This window comes from Antechinus flavipes, chromosome 4 (assembly GCF_016432865.1).
Source record: "Antechinus flavipes isolate AdamAnt ecotype Samford, QLD, Australia chromosome 4, AdamAnt_v2, whole genome shotgun sequence".
In the NCBI taxonomy this organism is placed as follows: domain Eukaryota; kingdom Metazoa; phylum Chordata; class Mammalia; order Dasyuromorphia; family Dasyuridae; genus Antechinus; species Antechinus flavipes.
In genome coordinates this window covers 360596874-360617501 of record NC_067401.1, presented here as the reverse complement: position 1 = coordinate 360617501, position 20628 = coordinate 360596874, and the positions used below count along the sequence as shown (strand labels likewise).

At 36.8% G+C, this 20628-nt stretch overlaps 1 protein-coding gene across 1 annotated transcript; it reads left to right on the top strand.

Annotated features, from left to right (window-relative positions):
• Positions 1-387: 387 nt before the first annotated feature.
• DACT2 (dishevelled binding antagonist of beta catenin 2) lies at positions 388-17048 on the top strand. Its single transcript, XM_051998149.1, has 4 exons — positions 388-1076; positions 10246-10378; positions 12852-13139; positions 14357-17048. The coding sequence occupies exons 1-4, from the start codon at positions 771-773 to the stop codon at positions 16147-16149; spliced, it is 2520 nt and encodes an 839-aa protein (XP_051854109.1). The 5' UTR covers positions 388-770; the 3' UTR covers positions 16150-17048.
• The last annotated feature ends 3580 nt before the right edge of the window (positions 17049-20628 follow it).

The window sequence follows — 20628 nt, the reverse complement described above, 5'->3', positions numbered from 1 at the left end:
CAAACAAAAAATACTATTTCAATGATTGAATTGAGAGGGAAAAGTTGGGAATTAATACTTCAGAGACCGAAATCTTGCTTTTTTCTTACTATACCTAACCAATAGCAGGGAGAGAGAGAGATAGAGAAAGAGGGAGAGACAGAAACAGAGAGACAGAGAGAGCGCAAATATTCCTAGCCAGGAGGAAGCTTCTAATGACTGCAAAGAAGACATAGAGAGAGAACGAACCCACGAGAATCGTCCGTGGTGGAGGGTGGGTCACTAGGAGAGATTGGAAAGCCTAGGAGGGACTGTGACCTCAGGGTGTGTGGAATTGCGCCTTCCCTATAGAAATCCCCACCCCCCTTCTCCTGGATTGCCCCGAGCGGAGGCGGGGGAAGGGGCATCGGCGGGAAGGAGGAGGAGAAACGACAGGGGAGAGCTCCTGAGCTCGGCTTCAGTCTCTATATCAGCATCCAGCCAGGTAACTGGCTGGCCCCGAGGCTCCCTAGAGCTTCACGAAACGCCCTGCTGCGGATCTTCGCACCACCCCCTTTGCTCTAGGCTCGCCTCCCTCCGGCCCCCTCACAACTCATTTCGCCCTTACCCCCCCAGTACCCCGCCGTCTTCCCCAGACTTGGAAAATCTTGCTAGTCGCGCTTTATTCCCTCCTTCCGAGTGCGGGCTGGGGGGCGGGGTGCAGGACCCCTTCCTCTGTGGCCCCCGCCCCCAGCACACACTTCTCTCCCCTTCCACGGGTTATGCCCTGACTGTAGTGCTAGTCTTCCGACATGTTGATGGTAAGCGGTCAGACCGGGATGAAGCGGCCAACTGAGGGCTGGGACCGCGGCCGTGTTCGCGAGAGATTGCATGCAGCCCTAGCCGGCCTCCAGGAGCTCCAGGTGCTGAGGGACAAGCAGCAGACGCTGGTGAACCGGGCTCTAGCCATGAAGCCGGCGGCGCCCTCACCACCAGCGCCGCCAGTTCCTCGGGCTCCTCGGCTCCCGCAGCAACTGTCCTCGACTGTCCCTGCGGGCGACCCGCACAGCAAGGAGCATAGGCTGGAAGCCACTCTCACTGCTCTCAAGGAACAACTGGTAAGGACCAGGGACTGAAAGCGAGGGGAGGGGGCAGACAGGTGAAAAAGTCTGCATATCAAGCCTCAAAAATGACGTTGGTGGCTGTGCCAGATTTTAATTTATTTCTGTCTTGTAGCTTTCAGCAATAAATATTGATTGATTGATACGACATATCCCTTTGGAGTCGCTTGGCTGGGGAGGGGGCGATATTGAGAGCAGAGTGGAGAAGGGGTGGGGAAGGGTTTTTGTTTGTTTTTTTGTTTTGTTTTGTTTTAACAGACTTCACCTTAGTAGAACCATCGGTATAGAAAAGAATAAGGAATGTGTACGATCACTCTAAATAGAAGTTAATTCGTGACACTTATAAGTGTAATAAGTAACATTAATATATTTATTCATCAATATATTTATATCATAAATATCTAGCAATAAATAACTCAATATGTGTATACTACGAAATTGGTTCAAAATAGGATGTTTATAAATTATTTATGGACACATAACCAATTTGTGTGTACTACATATATAGAGTCTTCTTGCTACATATATAGACGTATTGTTTTTTTGACAACAGAAACATTTTTAATATCCCGTGATGGCAGGATTATTGATGTTCGATTTTTTGCTCTATTTTGCTTGTCAAATGACAGGCTCTCAAAGCAACTGGTATATCTAACTGGTGCATTGAGCGGCGTATAGCGCCTGACTGCAAAGTGCCAACTAGATTGGGTTGAATAATTGTGAAGTCATAACAACTGCATGTATGTTTTGTATGGGGGTCTTTTCCGTATTAAAACATGGTCATTGTATCATCTTAACTGTGAACACGTCAAAATACTGTATTCAGGGGAGTTTTTAATTGTGAGCATTTCATATGAAATTGCTCTTGTGAACACCTTTGGCTTTCTCAACGCTTGTAATCGGTTTGTATTCTGAGATTCTCTGGTTAGAATAAGCCTTACCTTTAGCAATCAGTGCAAATACAGATTATGTAGTTCTTTGTAATACAGGTTCTTATAATCTTGAATTGTAGAGTTTTAAATGTCATTAATAGTGCCCCCAGGTTTTTTTTTAATTATTATTATCTAGTATATAGTTCTTTACCTTTTTAAACATCTGATATTCTAACTTTAAAAAGACTTTTATTCTGTTAGCTTTTCAGAAACTCTTTTTAGAGGCTGGTTCATAGTAGGTACTGTGCTGCTCTAGCAATGATGAAACTACAACAGTATTTTTATCAATGCAGTCACTTGGTTGACTTGCTAACTTCAGGGATTCAAAGTATGGGCAATCCAGTCTCATTGTATTTTTCTTTGAATGTAGAAGTTATTATAAATAATTGAGGAAATGAGAGATTTTGTCATTTAGCCTAGAGTCACACCTTTGAGAGGAACTAGAAATAGAACCTAGACATCTAACTTTTTGGTTCATTGTTCTACCATCAAATCAGCAGCTAGTGCTGCTAGGTAATAGGCAATAGTGTGTGGCATACTACATTTGCTGCAAATGTCATGTTCTACTTCTGTATCCCTTATTGTAGTTGTTGACATAATAGCTTATTTTGAACATGGCACTTATTGGTGTGGGCTTTAGGGACAGGAAGAATGGCCTGGAACTTGATTGTAATTGAGGTTTAGTTTTTGGCCAAGTATGCCATAGCTTGAATATATATGTATATATATTACATTTATAATAGAAAGGAGCTATTGAGATGGCAACTTGAATTGTTCTGTCAAAGAGGATAAGAAATGTAGCTGATGATTAACTTGGTTTAAATAATATACAAATCAAACTTGTAAGTACTCAGCCTCTAATTACAAGTAGCCTTTTGGAACAGATCAAACAACTTTTTTTATTATTTTTATTTTTTTAATATAGGGACCAGAAGGAACACGCAGGCTTCTGTCTTGCAACTTTGTTCTTGGAATGGATTATGTGATCAAAAGAGAAGAATAATTGAATTTGTGTGACATCAGCCCAGTATTTAACACTTTAATTTTTTCATACAAAGGGAAAATTAAGATTGATATTGGTTTCATAAAAAAAGGATTCCTTAAAAAAAACTTTTTCCCCTCTTGAGAACACTGACAATTACACACTTCAATAACTTAAAGTTAATTCAGAGTTTCTCCCCCACCTCCACACTAGTGTTAAGCTTGGTCATCAGTTTTCAGTCAGGTGTGAAAGCAAAGAATATTTATTTAACTGATGGCAGCTTTATTCCACAGATTCTTCCAAGTGAAAATTAGCTTTAGTATTTCAAAAGATTTTCCAATGCAATTTGGAAAACAGCAATAACATGTTAATTAACATTTATAAAAATAGGCTTTAATTCTAGATTATTGCATTAATCTTTCTATTTCTTATCACTATTAAAATTATATAAATTGTAAATGACACTCATTTTATCACTGTAAATATAACACAGGGGAGCTAGAGAAGGGTTAAATTTAAGTCCAAAATTGTGAGTTTTCCAGTCTAATGGAAATGCCTCTGACTCCTAAATCAAAACCATCTGGGAATGCATAGGCAGTTGATAGTTATTTACTTGTTTATATCTTCTAAACAGATTCAACATTATTTACCAACTGGATGGCATTCTCTCCACTCCTCTTTTTTTTTTTTTTTTTTAATTAGTTTTAAATTAACTTAGAAGAAAGTAGAGAACCTTCATTGTACCTGGAATGTACTGAATTGTATTTTGGAAGTTTTTTTTTTCACCAGTAGGTGCTGCTGGAGTCAATGTTGCATGGGCCAAAGCTTCTTTAAAGGTTATAGGGTCTTTCCTGCCCTTGTAGATTTTACTGAAATTGACTTTGCAGGTCCAGTCTTGTTGGATAGCAATACAATAGTTCAGTTTCATAGACAGGCTCCAACTTCTATCTCTGCTGCCGCAAACTAGCAGCCTGACTTTGTAGCCAAAAATTTGGTGCTCTTGTTCTAATCCTTGTCTTGTTTTCTTTTTTAATTTATGTTCACAGTTACTTTTCTGTGAATGTCAATGAAGATAAGTTTGTATGATATTTACTGTCTTTTCTCAAAATTTTCCAGATGGCTTTCATATCTATCTGCATTTTTTAATTCTAGGGGCAGGTTTATTATCCAGTTTACCAAATGGACAGCTGAGGCCAGAAAAGTGAAAGGATTTATTTGCTCAAGGTCACTCAGTGAGACACCATAATTAATAACAGTAGTATGCAAATCTTCTCTCTAGTATGCTTTCTATAAGATTGAACTGTCTTTTTTTTTTTTATCCAGATGGAGTTAGGAAGGTTCTGATCTATTTCTAGGGAGGGTAGAGATAAGATTCAGAGTTAATATGTGTAAACGGGAAGTGAAATATGTTTTATATCCATCTTTTCTTGCCTATCAAAGAGAAAGGCAAGGTCTTTGTCACCTACTAACCATGATTTTTTAAAACAGTCATTTTAGCCTTTTTTCCCAAGCTTTCCATTGAATATTATAAATACTTAATAAGTGCTTGTCATAGGCAAAATACTAAATCCTCAATATAGTACAAATTCTCAAGGAACATAAAATTAAATAAGGGAGAAAAGACTATACAAATACCTAGGTTATCAGAAATAAACAGAAATTAGTGCTCCAGGAGAATTGTTGTAAGATGTTTGAGAAGGATCACAGATGATGGAGTTATGGAAGGAAATTCTTCAAAGAAGAGGGGAAAATTTAGAAGGGAAAGATTTCAACACATGGAAATTGGAGGCAACTGAGAGATGGACAAGAAAAAAATAGAGTGACAAAAGGGTTCACAAACTCGTCTATATCAGCCATAACTGATAGTGTGGAAAGGGGAATAGTATAAAATGGATAGGTGTCATAATTGTTGGATTGGTAGAATTGGAGTCAGGAAGACTAGAGTTAAATACATATAAAGTCACTTAACTACTATCAATCTCAATTCTCTCATCTGCAAAATGGAGACAATAGCACCTGCCACCCAGGGTTGTTGTGAGGTTCTACTGAAATAATAGCTCATAGTGATATATAAATGTGAATTATCAGAAGGTAAGGCTAGAAAGGGAACCAACTCTATTGTGGAGAGTCTTAAATGCCACAATCAATCTATATTCATTTGTCAAAGAAAAGGCCAGAAATTATTTGAGTAGAGCAATGATATGATCATAGCAGGAATGTAAACTTTGATGGTAGGAGGAAGGATGGATCTGAAATGGAATGAGACCAGAGACATGAGGACTAGATAGAAGAAAACTGTTAAGATCAAAGAAGTAAGAACCTATATTGGTATGATAGCCCAATGAATGGGAAAGAGAAGCATGATTCAAGAGGTTGTAAGAGAAGGAAGAATCAAAATTAACTCCAAGATTTTGAGGCTGGGTAACTTAAATGATGACAAAAAGACTAGGTAAATTTAAGTGACATAAAGATTTTAGAAGAGAGTATGGTACAGTGGCAAGAGAATTAGATTTAGTGTCAAAGAACCAGGATTTGGGATCTGAAATTGTTACCTGTATGTATACTTATTGTGTATCAATTTATACTCTAATATATTTAACATCTACTGGTCATCCTGCCATCTAGGGGAGGGGGTGGGGGGAAAGAGGGGAAAAACTGGAACAAAAGGTTTGGCAGTTGTCAATGCTGTAAAATGACCCATGCATATAACTTGTAAATAAAAAGCTATTAAAAAAAGAAGAAGAAGAAGAAATTGTTACCTACTATCTGTGTGACAGCCAAAAGTATAAAAGCACTGTACTAAATGGGCTCTAACGCCCATTCCAGCCAAAATATATGATATCATGATTTTAAATGAGGAATACAGGAGAAGAAGGAATATAAATATATTTTGTAAAATATTTTTTGAGGTTTTCAGTCTAATTTTGTAATTAGTCTTTTTGTAAAAAGAAAATACCAACTCAATCTTTAATTTAAATCTTTAAATCACTAAGTAGATTGTAAAGAATACACCTAAAATCAAAAATGTATAGATGACCAATATATAGTTCCTCAGAGGCTATCCAATTTTAAAGATGAGCAGTTAAGGTTAAATGATCATACCTTATACTTAGATCCTGGTAATAAATATAAGAAATAGTATTTGAATTTAAGTTCTTTAGCTTCCCTTTTCACTCTCTGAAAGTAGCTGATGTAATTTTGTAGGTAGTGGAGGCATCATGATAATTGCTACTACACAGAGAAAAAAAATCAGCCTGAATTATCTACACTGACTCCCAGTATCTAGAAACTTTGTTGTCTGTTATTGGTTTAACTTCTAGTCTATTTTTCTGGTACATATTAAGTGTTTAATAAATGCTTACTGACAGCATACTGATAGTTGCTATATAATAAAATAAGATTTCTCCTTTCATATGTGTATCAACAAAAATGATCTTGACATCAGAATTGGCCATTGTGGAAGGTAGGAGAGGACACTGAAGGGGCTTTTTGCAGTGGTCAAATTCCATATATGAGTCATTTAAACTATCTACCCATTAGTTAAAAAAAAAAAAAAAAAAAGCTTGTTGCTAAGAAAGCAGTTAATGAACAGCACAGAGACATAAAAACCTCATGGTAAGGGACAATGGGAAGGGTTAACAAGGATGCTGTAAATCATGAATGTTGGTTAAAGTGCTATAAAAGTGCAAGCAGGTCCTGAGGATGTAATAAATAATCTGTGAATACCTGAGAGCCTTGTTGTAGATTTTGTGGACCCCCCTTCCATTAATCAGAAACCACAGTCTAAAGAACTAACTGGCCAAACATTAATCACAAAGCAATTAATTCCAGAAAAAAAAAATAAAAGACCTATTTCTTGCAGGGAAAGGACCCACTATTGAAGTCATTTGGTTTTTTCCCCCTTTCTAAAAAATAAAAGGGAAGTCATGTTTTGGAAGTGAAAAGATAAAATAAAATGGCAAATAACTTAAAATTAAAAGGAGGAGGGCTAACAAAGAGCTTGGCTTTCTTGGTCCTATAGGTTTTGTTTTATGACAGGAAGAGGGGAAAAAAAAAAACACCTGTTTTGTTAGGAAGTGCTTACAGACTCTTTTTGTCTCATTGAATTTAACTACCTTTTTGTACATTAAAAAGCAACAAAGAAACTTGCACCTGTTGCCTTCCTAGTGATGGTGGCTCTGAGGTAATTTTGAGAGTCCAGAAGGAACTTTGGAATCTCGATCTATTTAGGTTGTTTTGGGTGATATAAAATAGTGCTTAGAATAGATAATTAAGAAGAAAGCACTCACCTTCAAAGGTGAAACATTCTTGTTTACAGCTTCCTTTGGGATGTAACCATGGATTAGACAGTCAATGCTGCTGACACAGTTTTTCTATAGATAATGCTGAAAATATTCCATACTGGAGGAAGACCTAGTATTTGAGCATTTAAACAGAAACAGCTGACTAGATCTCATTTGGGGGGGGGGGGAGAAGCTTTTCAAGGTGATGAATGTGTGTGTATTTGTGTATGTGTGTCCCTACAAGCATACTTTTTTTTTTCTCTTTTAAAACTTGTAGCAAAACTATGTTGGCGTAAATATTGTAAAGATAGTAGTTGATTAGAAGATATAGATATGTGTACATATGTATGCATATATACATATGTGTATATGTATACTCACCAATGCCTATATTTGTATATATACACGAATGACTTAAAGTTTCATCTGTGTAAGATTCCCAGTAACTTCCTCTATCAATGCAAATGTACTTCTCTACATTTATAATTTTGGGCATAAAGATGTTAAGTGATTTGTCCTGAATCACAACTAATACATGGCCTTGTTGGGCCTTGGACCTATGTCTTCCTGATTTCAGAGCCAACTGTCTATCTCCTAACCTATGTTTCCTCTCAAAGAGCCCCTTTTTTTCTACTAGTTTTACATATTTTCTTTTATACATTTTTTATTCATTTCTTTCTTCAATTTAGTTAAAACAATATTATCAACCATAAACATCTATTAAACACTTACTATGTATCAGGCACTGTGCTAAGTGCTACAGAGGGGGAAAAAAGGGAGGGGGGGAAATGGTTCTTGCCTTCTAGGAGCTTACTATGGTAATGGGAGAACACTTTTAAAGTTCAAGAAACTAGATTTTAGTCACTGGAGATGCAAAGATCGCCCCCCCACACACACACACACACACCCACACAAAAGCAAGTCTCTAGGAAACCCAGTCTTTGCCTACAAGTATATAATCTCCTGAGAGAAAGTAATAGTTATATCACATCTGTAAATAAGTAAATACAATATAATTGGAAGAGGAAAAAAATTCTAATGCTAACAAAAATAAAACGTTTTGATATTTAAGTTCTTATTTCACCTCTTCTATACCTAGGGTGGGATGAGAAAGGTGATCAGGGAAGGCTTTTAGAGTAGTTGACATTTGATCTAGGCCTTGAAGGAAGATAAAGACCCATAGCAGAATTGAGAAGAGAGTACATTCCAGTGATAGGGGATTAACTAAGAGCAAAGGCATTGATGAAGAATGGGTGTCAAGTTCAGCAAGCTGTTCAGTTTAGCTGTAGTAGAGTCTATGTATAAAAAATGATATGAAGTATGGATAAAAAGGAAGGCTGGAACTGAACCATGAAAAGCCTTAAATGCCAGATTGAGGAATTTTGTATTTTATCCTGCAGGCCCTGCAGAGCTCTGTGTCTTCCAAAAAGGAAAAAAAAATGAGCAGTGGGGGAATGAAAATGGAATGAAGAAAAGAGAATAAAAGCAATTAGTTCAAGAGTGTAATGATCGGATCTTGAGCTATGACTGTGGCTATATTAGTACATAAAGTTATCAGATGCAAGAGTAATAAATAAGACTTGGCAAACTCATTGCATTGGTAATAGGATGAAGAAAAGGGAAGAGTAAAAGTTTCTAAATGGACTAGGAGAATAATGGTGCCCTCAATAGCAACTGAGCACACATTTAAAGAGAAAAATAAAAAGTAGTTTTGAATCCTGGTCCAACTATTTTATTCCTTGTGGGACCTTGGTCAGATCTCTTAAGAATTGAGCTTCAATTTCCTCATCTATGCAATGAAGAAATTGGATTGCATGACTTCTAAAATTTCTTCTAGATCCATTTTATGATCTTATCTTGAATTTTTCAATAGATTTCAATAAATTTGTCAATAGAACTACTAGATAGAAATGCCCTAGAAGCAATTAGCTCTGTTTGACTAGAGTCCTGGTCAGAGATTAGGGTTAGTTATTGTGTGTTTTAGAGTCATTTACATTAAGATAATCATTGAACTTTTGGGAGTAGATAAAATTAATAGAAGGGCTTACCTTTTCTAGGGAAAAATTATAGAGCAGAAAGAGAAAGAGAGAGAGGAAGGGAAAGAGACAGAGAAGGAGGGAGTGAGAAAGAATAAAATAGAGCCCACTCTTAGGAGTAGATACAATGGTAATCTAATGGTTACCTCAGCAGTATAAACAAGACCTTAGGTTCTCAAAAGCTTTGCTAGTAGAAAACTCAGCACTGATAGGTCTTATCAAGGTTAAGTACCTCAGAGTAGTATAGCTAAAGATTTCAGTTGTTACAGTCATATGTGACTTTTCATGAGCCTATTTAGGGTTTTCTTGGCAAAGATATTGGAGTGGTTTGCCATTTCCTTTTCCAGTTCATTTTTATAGATGAAGAAACAGGAAAATAGGATTAAATGACTTGCCTAGGGTCACATAGCTACTAAATCTCTGAGGCCAGATTTTAATTCATGCACTATCCAATGTGATATCTACTGCCCAATAGGTAAATTCTAGAAATATTCATTTTCTGAAAGCTACCCACTGGATGACAAATTCACTTAGCTGAAATTACTCATGAAATCATTTTCTAAAAGATAAAAAAAGTTTGCTACTTGTGATAGTGAGAGGAATGCCCACATTAATAAAATCACCAGCATTTTTGAGTGTAAACATAAGTCAGCATGGTATGGTAGATAGAGACAGCTGACCTCAGGAAGATATGAATTCAGTCTTGCCTCTTTGTACAAATTGGCTGTGTAACCCCAGGCAAGTTTCTTAACTTGGTAGTCATCCAAGCAACTGTCCAAGACTAATTTGCAGCATTTCCTCATCAAGTTTCCTACACTAGTGAAACCATAGGTTTGGCTAAAACAAAACAAAAATAATAATGCTTTTGGAATTCAGATTTTAATTTCAATTCTCCTCTGCATTGCTTTTATTTCTCCACCCCTCTTTTCTTAGTCACGTTTAAGAAGACAAGATGTTGGCTTGAAAACTCACTTGGATCAATTGGACCAGCAAATAAGTGAACTGAAGTTGGATGTAAACAAGACTTCCAGTGAAAATCTTGATAGTGACAGCAGGCCCAGTTCAGGTAAGAACCCCAGGAATGTAGTCTTAGGGAAATTATCATTACAATCATACTGATCCCAGTCTTAGAAGCATTAAACTGTAATGTTTTCATAAACATTCCTTTACTATTAATATTAGCCAAGAAAACCTGACCAATAAGTCAATCAACATTTATTAAACACCTCCTGTGTGCCAGGGACCATGTTAAGCCTGGGAATACAAAGAAAAGCAAAATATGGGCCCTACCCTCAAGGAATTTAAAATCTAATTCAGAAAGGTAGCATATAAAAAATAGGTAAAAAGGATATCCTGAGAAATTTGGGGAGAAGTCCAGAGGAGTTCAACCTGATAGGAAATTATAAAATGGCTCATCAAGACATTCTCTCTAAATGAAGGGGCCTTTGAGGAGTTTCTCAATCCTTCACCTCTCCTCTTAGAGACAGGGAAGGACAGAGAATACTGAGGAGGTATGGATTTCACAGCTTATGTGATTTTGCAGATTAATGAGATCTTTTTGAAGAATATTTTATTTTTTTCCTCAATAGTATTTTATTTTTCCAAATATATGTAAATATAGTTTTAAACATTCATTTTTATAATGAATTTATTTGTATTCCAAATTTTTCTCTTTCCTTCATCTCCTCCCTCCCCAAGACAGCAATCTAATATAAGCTAAATATGTGCATTCCTTTTTCACATATTTCCATATTTGTTATATTATGCAAGATAAATCAGACTAAAAGGGGAAAAAAACACAAGAAAGAAAAAGGCAAGCAAATAAACAAAAAGATGAAAATGCTATGCTTTGATCCACAGTCAGTCTCCATAGTTCTCTCTCTGAATGTGGATGGCATTTTCCACTCTAAGTCTATTGGAATTATTTTGAATCATTGCATTGCTGAGAAGAGCCAAGTCCATCATAGTTGATAATCACATAATCTTGCTGTTATAATGTGTACAATGTTTTCTTGGTTCTGCTCATTCCATTCAGCATCAGTTGATGTAAATCTTTCCAGGCTTTTCTGAAATCAACCTGTTAATCATTTCTTCCACAGCAGTAATATTTCATTACATTCATATACCATAACTTATTCGGCCATTCCTCAACTGATATTGATTAATATTTTCAAAAGGCATATAGTAACGTTTAATCACTAGTAGAAATTGTCAATTCAGCTTAAGAGACAGAGTAGTGTTGGATTGAATTGCAAAAAAAAAAAAAAACTTTAAAAATAGAATTCAATTCAGGAACTCTGAATTTGTAAGTCAGGGATATGTTATTTACTACTTACATGACTTTGAGCACGTTATTTCGATACTCTGGACTTTTTTCATTGATAAAGTGAGGATGTTCTGAGGTCCTTTCACATTCTAAATCCTGTTATCATCTGTATTGATAATTATTCCTACAACAAGGCAAAAATTTGATTAATAATTTATTGACTATTTCATTTTTTTCTCTCCTCAAGCCCTATTTCTATCTCTTTTCTTCTTATTCTCAATAGATAGCCTTGCTTCCTTTTTTTTTTTTTTTTTTTTCAGAATTGACTGACATAAGCATCCTGAATTGCCTTCTTCCACTAGGGGAGTATCCTCTCTATTTTTCTTCCAACTTTAGAATAAACAGTTCTTTTATTCCTTTTAAATAGGGATAAGCCCTCTATATTTTCCCTTCCCATCTCCTACAGAACTTTGTTTCATCCCTTCTCTTGAAATAGCTTCTGTTGGATAATCATCTCTCTTTTCTCCCAACTTCCAGTCTTAACTTCATAGCCACTCCATCCTTCATAAAACTATCAAAATCATCTTTCTGATTGATCAACTTAACCCTGTTATGCTGCTGTGTGCTCAGAAACAGTCCAGTAACATCTTATGGCTATGGCTTAAAAACCAAACTCTTTAAATTGGTATTTCAATATGCATAAACCTTCTGTAGTTCACTTCCAAACTTATTTTATGCTACTCCCTTTTGTATATTCTCTATTTTATCATATTGGACTATAAGCCATCTCCTGATCTTTCTCTGGTGACTCCTCCATGCATTCACACAACCCAACCCACATGTCTATCATGAACACTGCCCTTCCCCTCCTCCCTGTTTGTTAAAATCTTTTCCTTTTTTAAGCTTAAGTCTGATACTACTTCTTCCATGAAGCCTTCCCTAATAACTCCTCACATTTTGCTAGAATATCAACTTACTCTATGCTGTACTATATTTATACATGCACTTTCCATGTCTCCTTTAATAGACTATAAGTCTCCTAAGAACTGGGTCTATGTTGTTCTTTCATTTCTCCTTCCTAATACCTAAGGACAATAACTGGTTCCTGACTAATTGAAAAATGTTTGCTAAATTGAATTCTGTATATCTAATAAAAAAGGACAGAAAAAGCAGAGCTATTATGTGGAAGTTAGCAATATGTCTGGTTGGCAGCACAAATCTTGGACATTCCTAGACCATCATTGTAATTTAATATTTTGTTTGCCCACTCCAGGCTTTTATGACCTGAGTGATGGAGGATCCTGCTCTTTGTCCAACTCCTGCACATCTGTCTATAGTGAATCCATCTCCTCCTCTCATAGCAGCTTGCTTCCTGGCATCCACACTCCCAAAGTCAGGCTCAGTATCTTCGACTACCGCCCCAAATCTGCTGATGAGACCACTGTACATAGTGCCCATCTCCAACCTCAGCGACTTGTCAGTGAGGATTGCTGGATCAAGGGCAGCCCAGAGAGTGAAGGTGAAACTGTGCCCAAGTTCAAGCCAAGGCCAGTTTCTACAGGTAAAGTAAAATCAGAAAATAGAAAGACCTTCTCTCTGTCTAAAAATGATTCAGAAAATTCATCATAATTCCTCATATATACATGAGTCTTTTAGTTTGGTTATAATGACCATTACTAAAATGAGGTAAAAAACTGATCTTGCATTCAATGACTAGGTAAATATGGTTCTGTTTTTTTGAACTAGATTCTTAAGTAGAAAAGAAAAATGACCATCTTTTTTTGGTCATTGTATCCTAGTCATAATTCTAGTGGCATTCATTACTTTTGTTACTCATGTAGTACTTTTAATGGAAAGAACTCTAGAATACAAATCAAAAGAACTGGATTCTGGTCCCAATTCTATTTCTTATGACTCATGGGATTCTAGGATCATTGAGAGATGCAATTTTATTTATTTTTTCATGTGTAAAATTGAGAAGTTGGACTAGAATGGAGGTTTTTTACCTGGGATCCATCTACTTCTTTTATTCAGTTTTTAAGATATTTGATGATTGTATTTCGATATAATTGGTTTCCTTTGTAATCCTGTGTGTTTTATTTTATACATTTAAAAACACTCTGAGCAGGGTGTTAGCTTTTCCAAAATTGCCAAAGGTGTCTGTAGCACAAAAAAAGTTAAGAAGTTTAGAACTACATGATTTCTAAGGTTTTCTCAAGTACTAATATTTTTATGATTTACTTTTTTAAAGTTTTTAAAAATATATCTCTAGGACTATATACTGGTATATAAAGAAACATCTGAGTTATCCCTTGTGCATCTTTAAAAAAAAAAATTATACTGCCTATGTTGATGATTTTTCTTTTGACCTCAAGTGATTTAATTAGTATGAGTATTCCTTTTGCCATTTCCGAGTACAAACCTTCTGTACTTGGTGTGTTGAAAACATTTCAGCCCCTGGGGGGTCAGCTGTCTTAAGATGAGCCTTCCCCCAGCAGAGTTAAGCTGATCATCAAGAAAGTGCTGCATGTTCCAGCCTGCCAACATTTGTGATTCACTATAATAACCTTGGAAACCTAAGAATCCCCTGCAAGTCAGGATGAGGCATTTGAGTAAGACTGTAGAATATATTTAAGATTCAAATAGTAATTCATTTCTCCTCTAGTATTCAATGTTTCTTTCACATTATTTTGCTAAAACATTAAATGGGATGAATGAAGTATTAAATTCACTCCTTTTAGCTCTTTAAGTGCTTTTGTTTGCTTTTCTTACCCCCAGGTGACCTTGAAAGAATTGTGCCAACTGATGGAAGTCTTCAGAAGACAACCACTGATCCTAAGAATATGTCACCCCTTTGCTATGGTACAGAAATTCTGTTCCATGAGGTGGATCCTAAGTATCAGAGTGACTTGGTCTCCAAGAATGGCAATGATAGATACCCTTACCCAAGCCCTCTGCATGCAGTAGCCTTGCAGAGTCCCCTGTTTTCTCTGACTAAAGAGACTCTAGAGACTGACAACCACTTGCCCCTCACTAAACCTATCCTGAGCATGTCAGGTCCCAGTTTGATCAGGACTAAACCAATCGCTGAGGTTCCGCCTGCTGGTGGCTATATTGACAAGCTGCTCCAGCTAACCAGAGACCGAGGGAAGTACACAAGTGGCAGTGTGAGTGAGAGGGAATCAGCTAAAGGGCAGATGCTCCCATCCCAAAAGAAGCTTGGTGGGCTGAGAGTGAATAATGGCAGTCAGCTAGAGAAGCAGATCAGCTCTCCAGAAAGTAGACAAGCTAAAACAGGAAGAGTTCAGAGGGAGATGCCAGATGAGAATAGTACAAAACTGCAAGAATCTGGAGAACCCTCTTTAGAGAGGAAACAGCCAGCCAGCCAGCAGAGCTTGGAATCCATGGCTACAAATAGCTGCTTCCCTGGGAAGGTCAGTCCCACTTCTGCTCATGAAGAGCCAGAGGTCATTAGTCTTGAGCAGGAGTCATCTTCCTGCTCCCAGGTGCACCAATCACATCTCAACATGGCTCCCCAAAGGTCAAATGTCAAAGTCATCCTGCCCCCCAAAAAGGTGGGCAAAAAGGGGACCACTCTTGTCACAGGAGAGTTTGTCCATGCTCAGTTTGTCCCTGGAGAGGCTCACTTGATGAGACTGAAAGCAAGCAATCCCAAAACAAAAGCTCTGAAAGTCAAACGAAGAAGCAGCGATAAGGTGCTAAGACTTGGGAAGCAGCAGCCTATGTTAGCAGAAAGGCCAAGGGGAATGCATGCAACGTCCCGACTGTCTGCAGAGTGGAACCCTTTTCCGAGGTCCCACGGAGGAAAGAATCTCTTGAGGAGGACAGCGTTTGTTGGGGAAGTGACTGGCCGATCCTGCTCAGAGTCCAGCCTCTTTCCTGTACCATTTCACATCCCAGCAGTAGTGTCCCGACCTGAGCTTTATCCACCCTCAGCGCATCCTTTGTACTCTTTTGAAGCGGCTCAACTCAATCTGGTAGCCAATGGGGGGACCAAAAAGAAGCAACAGCGAAAATGGCAGTCAACTGTGGAGATCTCGGCTAAGACCCACCTGGCGAGCTTTCCTGCCGACACTGGCTTAGCCCTGCCCAGGCCACCTGGAAGGAGAGCTGGAATCTTACGCACTGTGAGTGGCAGGTCCCGGTCCAAGGTACCCAGTCATAACACATATGCCAAAAGTGAGTCAGACCACTCTGAATACTCAGCTGAGTGTGCCTCCCTCTTCCACTCCACCATTGTGGAAACCAGTGAAGATGATGTCAGTGATTACACTGCCAACTGTTTTGGGGATAGTGAATCTGAAGATAGTGACTCAGAGGGGGCTTGTAGAAGCAGCGAGAGCAGTCTCACTCTAGACTATGAGGAGGCTATTGGGAGTGAGCTGATTTGGCCCAAGGCCATTGTCCAGCAACCTGTAAAGGTGCAGCCTGCCTTGAAGTCATCTCACCATCCAGTGCCCAAAATTTGCCGTATCAAGGCCTCTAAGGCTCTAAAGAAGAAGATTCGGCGATTCCAGCCAGCATCTCTAAAAGTTATGACCATGGTGTGAACAAAAATGCCCCAGCAGAAATCAGGTTGACTTTAGAGCAAGATGGGTTGAGGTTCTGTAAAAAAAAAAAAAAAAAAAAATGCATCATGGATGAACCAGAAATGATGCTCCAAAAAGGCCAAAGGACCTTTTATTTGCTGATATTGGTGTAAAAAGCAATGCGTGTAATTTCTTTATCTTTCCACTGTTTATTATACAAATATGAATTTGTGTTATCTTGTCCACTTGATTCTGTCTTCAGAAATGCTGTTTAAAAAAGGGAATTGCCTCAAAACCAGAAGTACAACTAGATTCAGTACAGTGAATATTATAACAGAGAGGTGAATGGGGAAGTTCACAGCCATGACATTTCAGGACTCATTCACACTCCAATTTATCATCCAAACCAGTTTCTAACCCCCACCTTCCACTCTATGTCTTCTAATATATACTTGAAGTCAGTGGTAATACATTTTTCTCTAAGCCTTTTGTTTCTGTGACTCATTAACAGGCCTATTTTTCATTTGTGCTTTGCCACACTGGCCAAAGAATGATAGACTTTCTGCAGTTTTTATTTCTTCTACACTATCTTTTTTTTTCCTCCTGAGGCAATTGGGGTTAAGTGATTTGCCCAAGGTTACACAGTTCTACTCTTATCTTTTAAAGGGAGAGGAGGTGGTTGTGTGGATAGGTGTTGGAAATTGAGTCTCTCCCTCCTTAAGCCCTGATCATGCAAGAGATTTGACTCAGTCACCAAAAAGGTGAATATTTTTTTTCTGTTTCCCTTAGCATGAGGAAAAAGTCAAGTTCCCTGCTGAAGAAACATCATTTGAGTTTAAAATAGAAAAATCTGTCTCATGAAATCTGGACTCTGGCTTTACTGAACAAAGTTGGGCATAAAAATATGTTTTTAAACAGCCTCACTGTCTTTTTATTATTAATATTATTATTATTCTTTCAGTCTTTTTTTAAATCTCTTTGGGGTTTGAGGGTGGTAAGAGAAAGGCACAAGTTTTTCAATTTAAAGCTTTTTATTGAGTATTGCATTATTTTATTTTTATAAAGTTTATCCCAGAGAGATCTTTTGGGTGAATTAGAGGAAGGGAGAAATTCAAGCAAAAAGCTGATTTGTTTGGGGTCACAAAGTGAGGGAATTGGGAGTCTGCTTAGCCTTAGGCCAGCTGCACACTTGACTGGAGTACTTTGAAGAAAGTAGATAAGAATAAAGATTTCTATATCCTCTTACTTCAGAAGTTAAATATTCGTGTGGCAATTGCATAGTCCAGGATGTAGTTTAAGAAGCTTAACATTGTAGAACAAAACATTTTTGTGGCTAGTGGAGGAAAGCTAATGTTTCAAATAGCAATACCTAGGAATAAGGTGTTTCCTTTTTGGATAAAGGGTCTGAAAAGTGTAAACATTTTAAAGGTTCAAGAATAGGCTTTGAAGTTCAAACATTCAATCTGACAGACTAGAAGATTCACACCTTTCCTTAATGAAGTAGGCTTACCTGTGCTAATGAGTTCTTTGGCATTAACTTTCAGGAAGACAGTATTAAAATAATTCTCTTTGGAGGGTCTTATTTTGAGACCTATAACACAGAATCATTGCCTACTTTATACATAATTCCTAATCCTCACAACAGTCCTGTGACAATGCTGTGATGGAACTTTTATATTCATTTAGCATTTTGGAAATATGAGGTATTCTTGGCTTAAGTGATTTCCCTCGAATTCCCTTCCCCCAGAGTCATTCAGCTAAAATACTGTGGAACTCCTGAGAATAGGGGATTCTCTGCTCTGCCCTTTGCTGAGAGTTAGTTGCTGTTTGGTCTTTATTCAGTGGATGAAATCCCAGTGAGGGTTTTGGAAGCTGGCTTCAAAATTTAATTTAACAAGGCTACCTTATATTTTAATATTATATCTAGAATTTTATAATACTTTCCTCTCTACAGTGCTTTACACATAATACTATTAAATTGCTTCCTTCTCCTAATATACTTGTAACAATAAAGCATGCATTTATCTTATAGGTAGAGAGACAATGAATTTTAAATGACTTTTCAAGATCATAGTGAATCAAAATTGAATGAAGCTAAATTGAAATCACAATAGTTTGCTATTCTTGTCATGACCTCTTTATTCTTCACAAAACATTTTATTGGGATTACCAATTGGTTAGTGTGATACAGTTCAGCAATGTTTAAACTGTCTCCACTTGTAGGGAGAGGCAGAATGAAATGGGCAGTCCAGAAAATTAGAGAATGTCATAGAAATTGAATTAGGAAAGTAGATGGTTGGTGATGGAAGGTATTTTAAAGGTGGAGCCCAATCACATCCTTTGACAAATAAGGAAGTTAATATAGTGATAAAAAGTGACTTGACTAAAGGCTTTATGGGAACTAATTAGATTAGGGGGTGATGCTAAATGCTTTGAAAGGAGAATCCACATTGAAGAAATACTGGTGACTTTGAAGTATCAAAGCATCTCGGTAATAAGTAAAGCTCAAGTGTTCTAGTAAAGGATTAGTTTGAGGCAAATAAGAAATAGGCTTTTCTCATTCACACAGCCTGTTTGCTTCTTCAGAATTCTAATGTCCAGTAACAAGATTATTTGCAAATATGAGAGATGGATTAATTAAATCGGATCTGTAGTACTGAAAGTTATTTTTAAGAATAATATTATGTACTCTAGATGTAGTTTGTGGCTAAACAAGATTTTAAGAAATCTGGATAGAAACTATTTCAATTATATTTTGATCAATGGTTCTCAAACTTTATGGTCTCAGGAGCCCTTTAAACTGTTTAAATTATTAATGACTCCCAAGAAGTTTGTGTTTATATTAAAGTTAAGTCTATTGATATTTACTACATTAAGAATTAATACTAATCATTTTTTAAAATATTAATTCATTTAAATTGCCATAATCATCCCATTACATGTCAACATAAATGACATTTTTATGAAAATATATTTTCTAAAAACAAAGTGAGAATGATATGTTTTTCATATGCAAATGTCTCAGTGGAAGGCAGCTGGATTCACATATCTATTTCTGTTTTCAATCTGTTTTGATATGGTATTTTGTTTGAAGTATATGAAGAAAATCCAGATTCAGGAGTATTTTAATATGCAAAGAACATCTTAGTATTATTACAAAAATAATTTTCACCTTCTGGACCTCTTTAAAAATGTCACAGGGATCAAAGGATCATATTTTGAGAACCACTGATCAGGATTTTCAGGTAATGTCCCCTGGCTCCAAACTACCTATGAAATCTTTTCTTATACTATTTTCTTTTATATATGCTTTTTATATCCACTAAACTAAACTACTCTACTTTTTCTCATCTTGCCCTCTCCAGTTGCCCTGTCTTTGCTCTCATTAGCCCCTGGATGAAATGGATACTTGCCTTTCATCTATATCATTTTCTTTTGTCAAAGTCCAGTTGGGGTGCCACCTCATCTATATATATATATATATATATATATCTCCTCCTAAAAACAGTCCTTCTCCTCTCCCAACTTGCAGATGAAATTGGGTTCTCTTTCCTCAGATTTTTCATTATATATTTCCTGGACTTTTTTTTTTTTAATCAGACTTAAATCTATTCATATGTAATTGGTTATCTGTGTATTTTTAATTCTTGCCAGTAGATAATATGCTTCTTAAGGACATTCTCAGACATATATGTTTAATTGGGGAATCAATCACCATTCCTTGGATGGAATAGATATAGAAAGGATCTTGGATTTAGAATCTGAGAAATTGTTAGAGTGGAACCTGAGGATGCATGGGGATTTCTCTTGGGGAGCTCCTTATACTATTGAAATCACAGGGCTATTCTTTATCCCTATACCTGCTTTTTCCAATCTATCTCAAATTATTTGATTTTACAGATGTGAAAACTGAGACCTTAGAAAATTGACTTATCCAATATCCTATAGCACAAATTGTAAGGGGCACGGTTAAGGTGTGAATCCAGGTCCTTTGACTACATATCCACTTTTTCTAAAGACTAGAAATTCCAAGTGGATTTTACAAATCCACTATTTTTCGCTTGTACTACATTGCCTTCAATGACAGTTGTTGAATTTGGCATAGTTTTCTCCTAAAAGAGTGCTTTTTGACAGAAGACAAACATGTATTTGATAATATTTTAGATATGACTCAATTTATGGTATAGGTTATAAATGTCAGGACAGGACCAAGTTGCCAATGAAGGTTTTTTGAAAGATGTAACAAGCTCCATGGCGCAGGATTGATGAGGGATCAGTTGCTTTTAAGTCATCTTAACCATAACCTGCCCCACATTGACATCCATTCTTCAAAGAAGAAAATAAGAGGTATACATATGCAATAGGCAATAAAGCAAAGTGGATAGAAAGTTGTATTTAAAACCAAGAAGATCTGGGTTCAAGCTTGGCCTCAGATACATACTGGGTATATGACAAGAAGTAAATCACTTAAGTATTCTAAGCAACTACCCTAAGGCTATA

Excerpts from the sequence above, each read along its gene's own strand:
- DACT2 (XM_051998149.1), top strand. The coding sequence starts at position 771 with ATGTTGATGGTAAGCGGTCAGACCGGGATGAAGCGGCCAACTGAGGGC. Across the intron at positions 1,077-10,245 it reads CTGCTCTCAAGGAACAACTG|TCACGTTTAAGAAGACAAGA; the intron begins GTAAGGACCAGG and ends CTCTTTTCTTAG. Across the intron at positions 10,379-12,851 it reads TGACAGCAGGCCCAGTTCAG|GCTTTTATGACCTGAGTGAT; the intron begins GTAAGAACCCCA and ends TGCCCACTCCAG.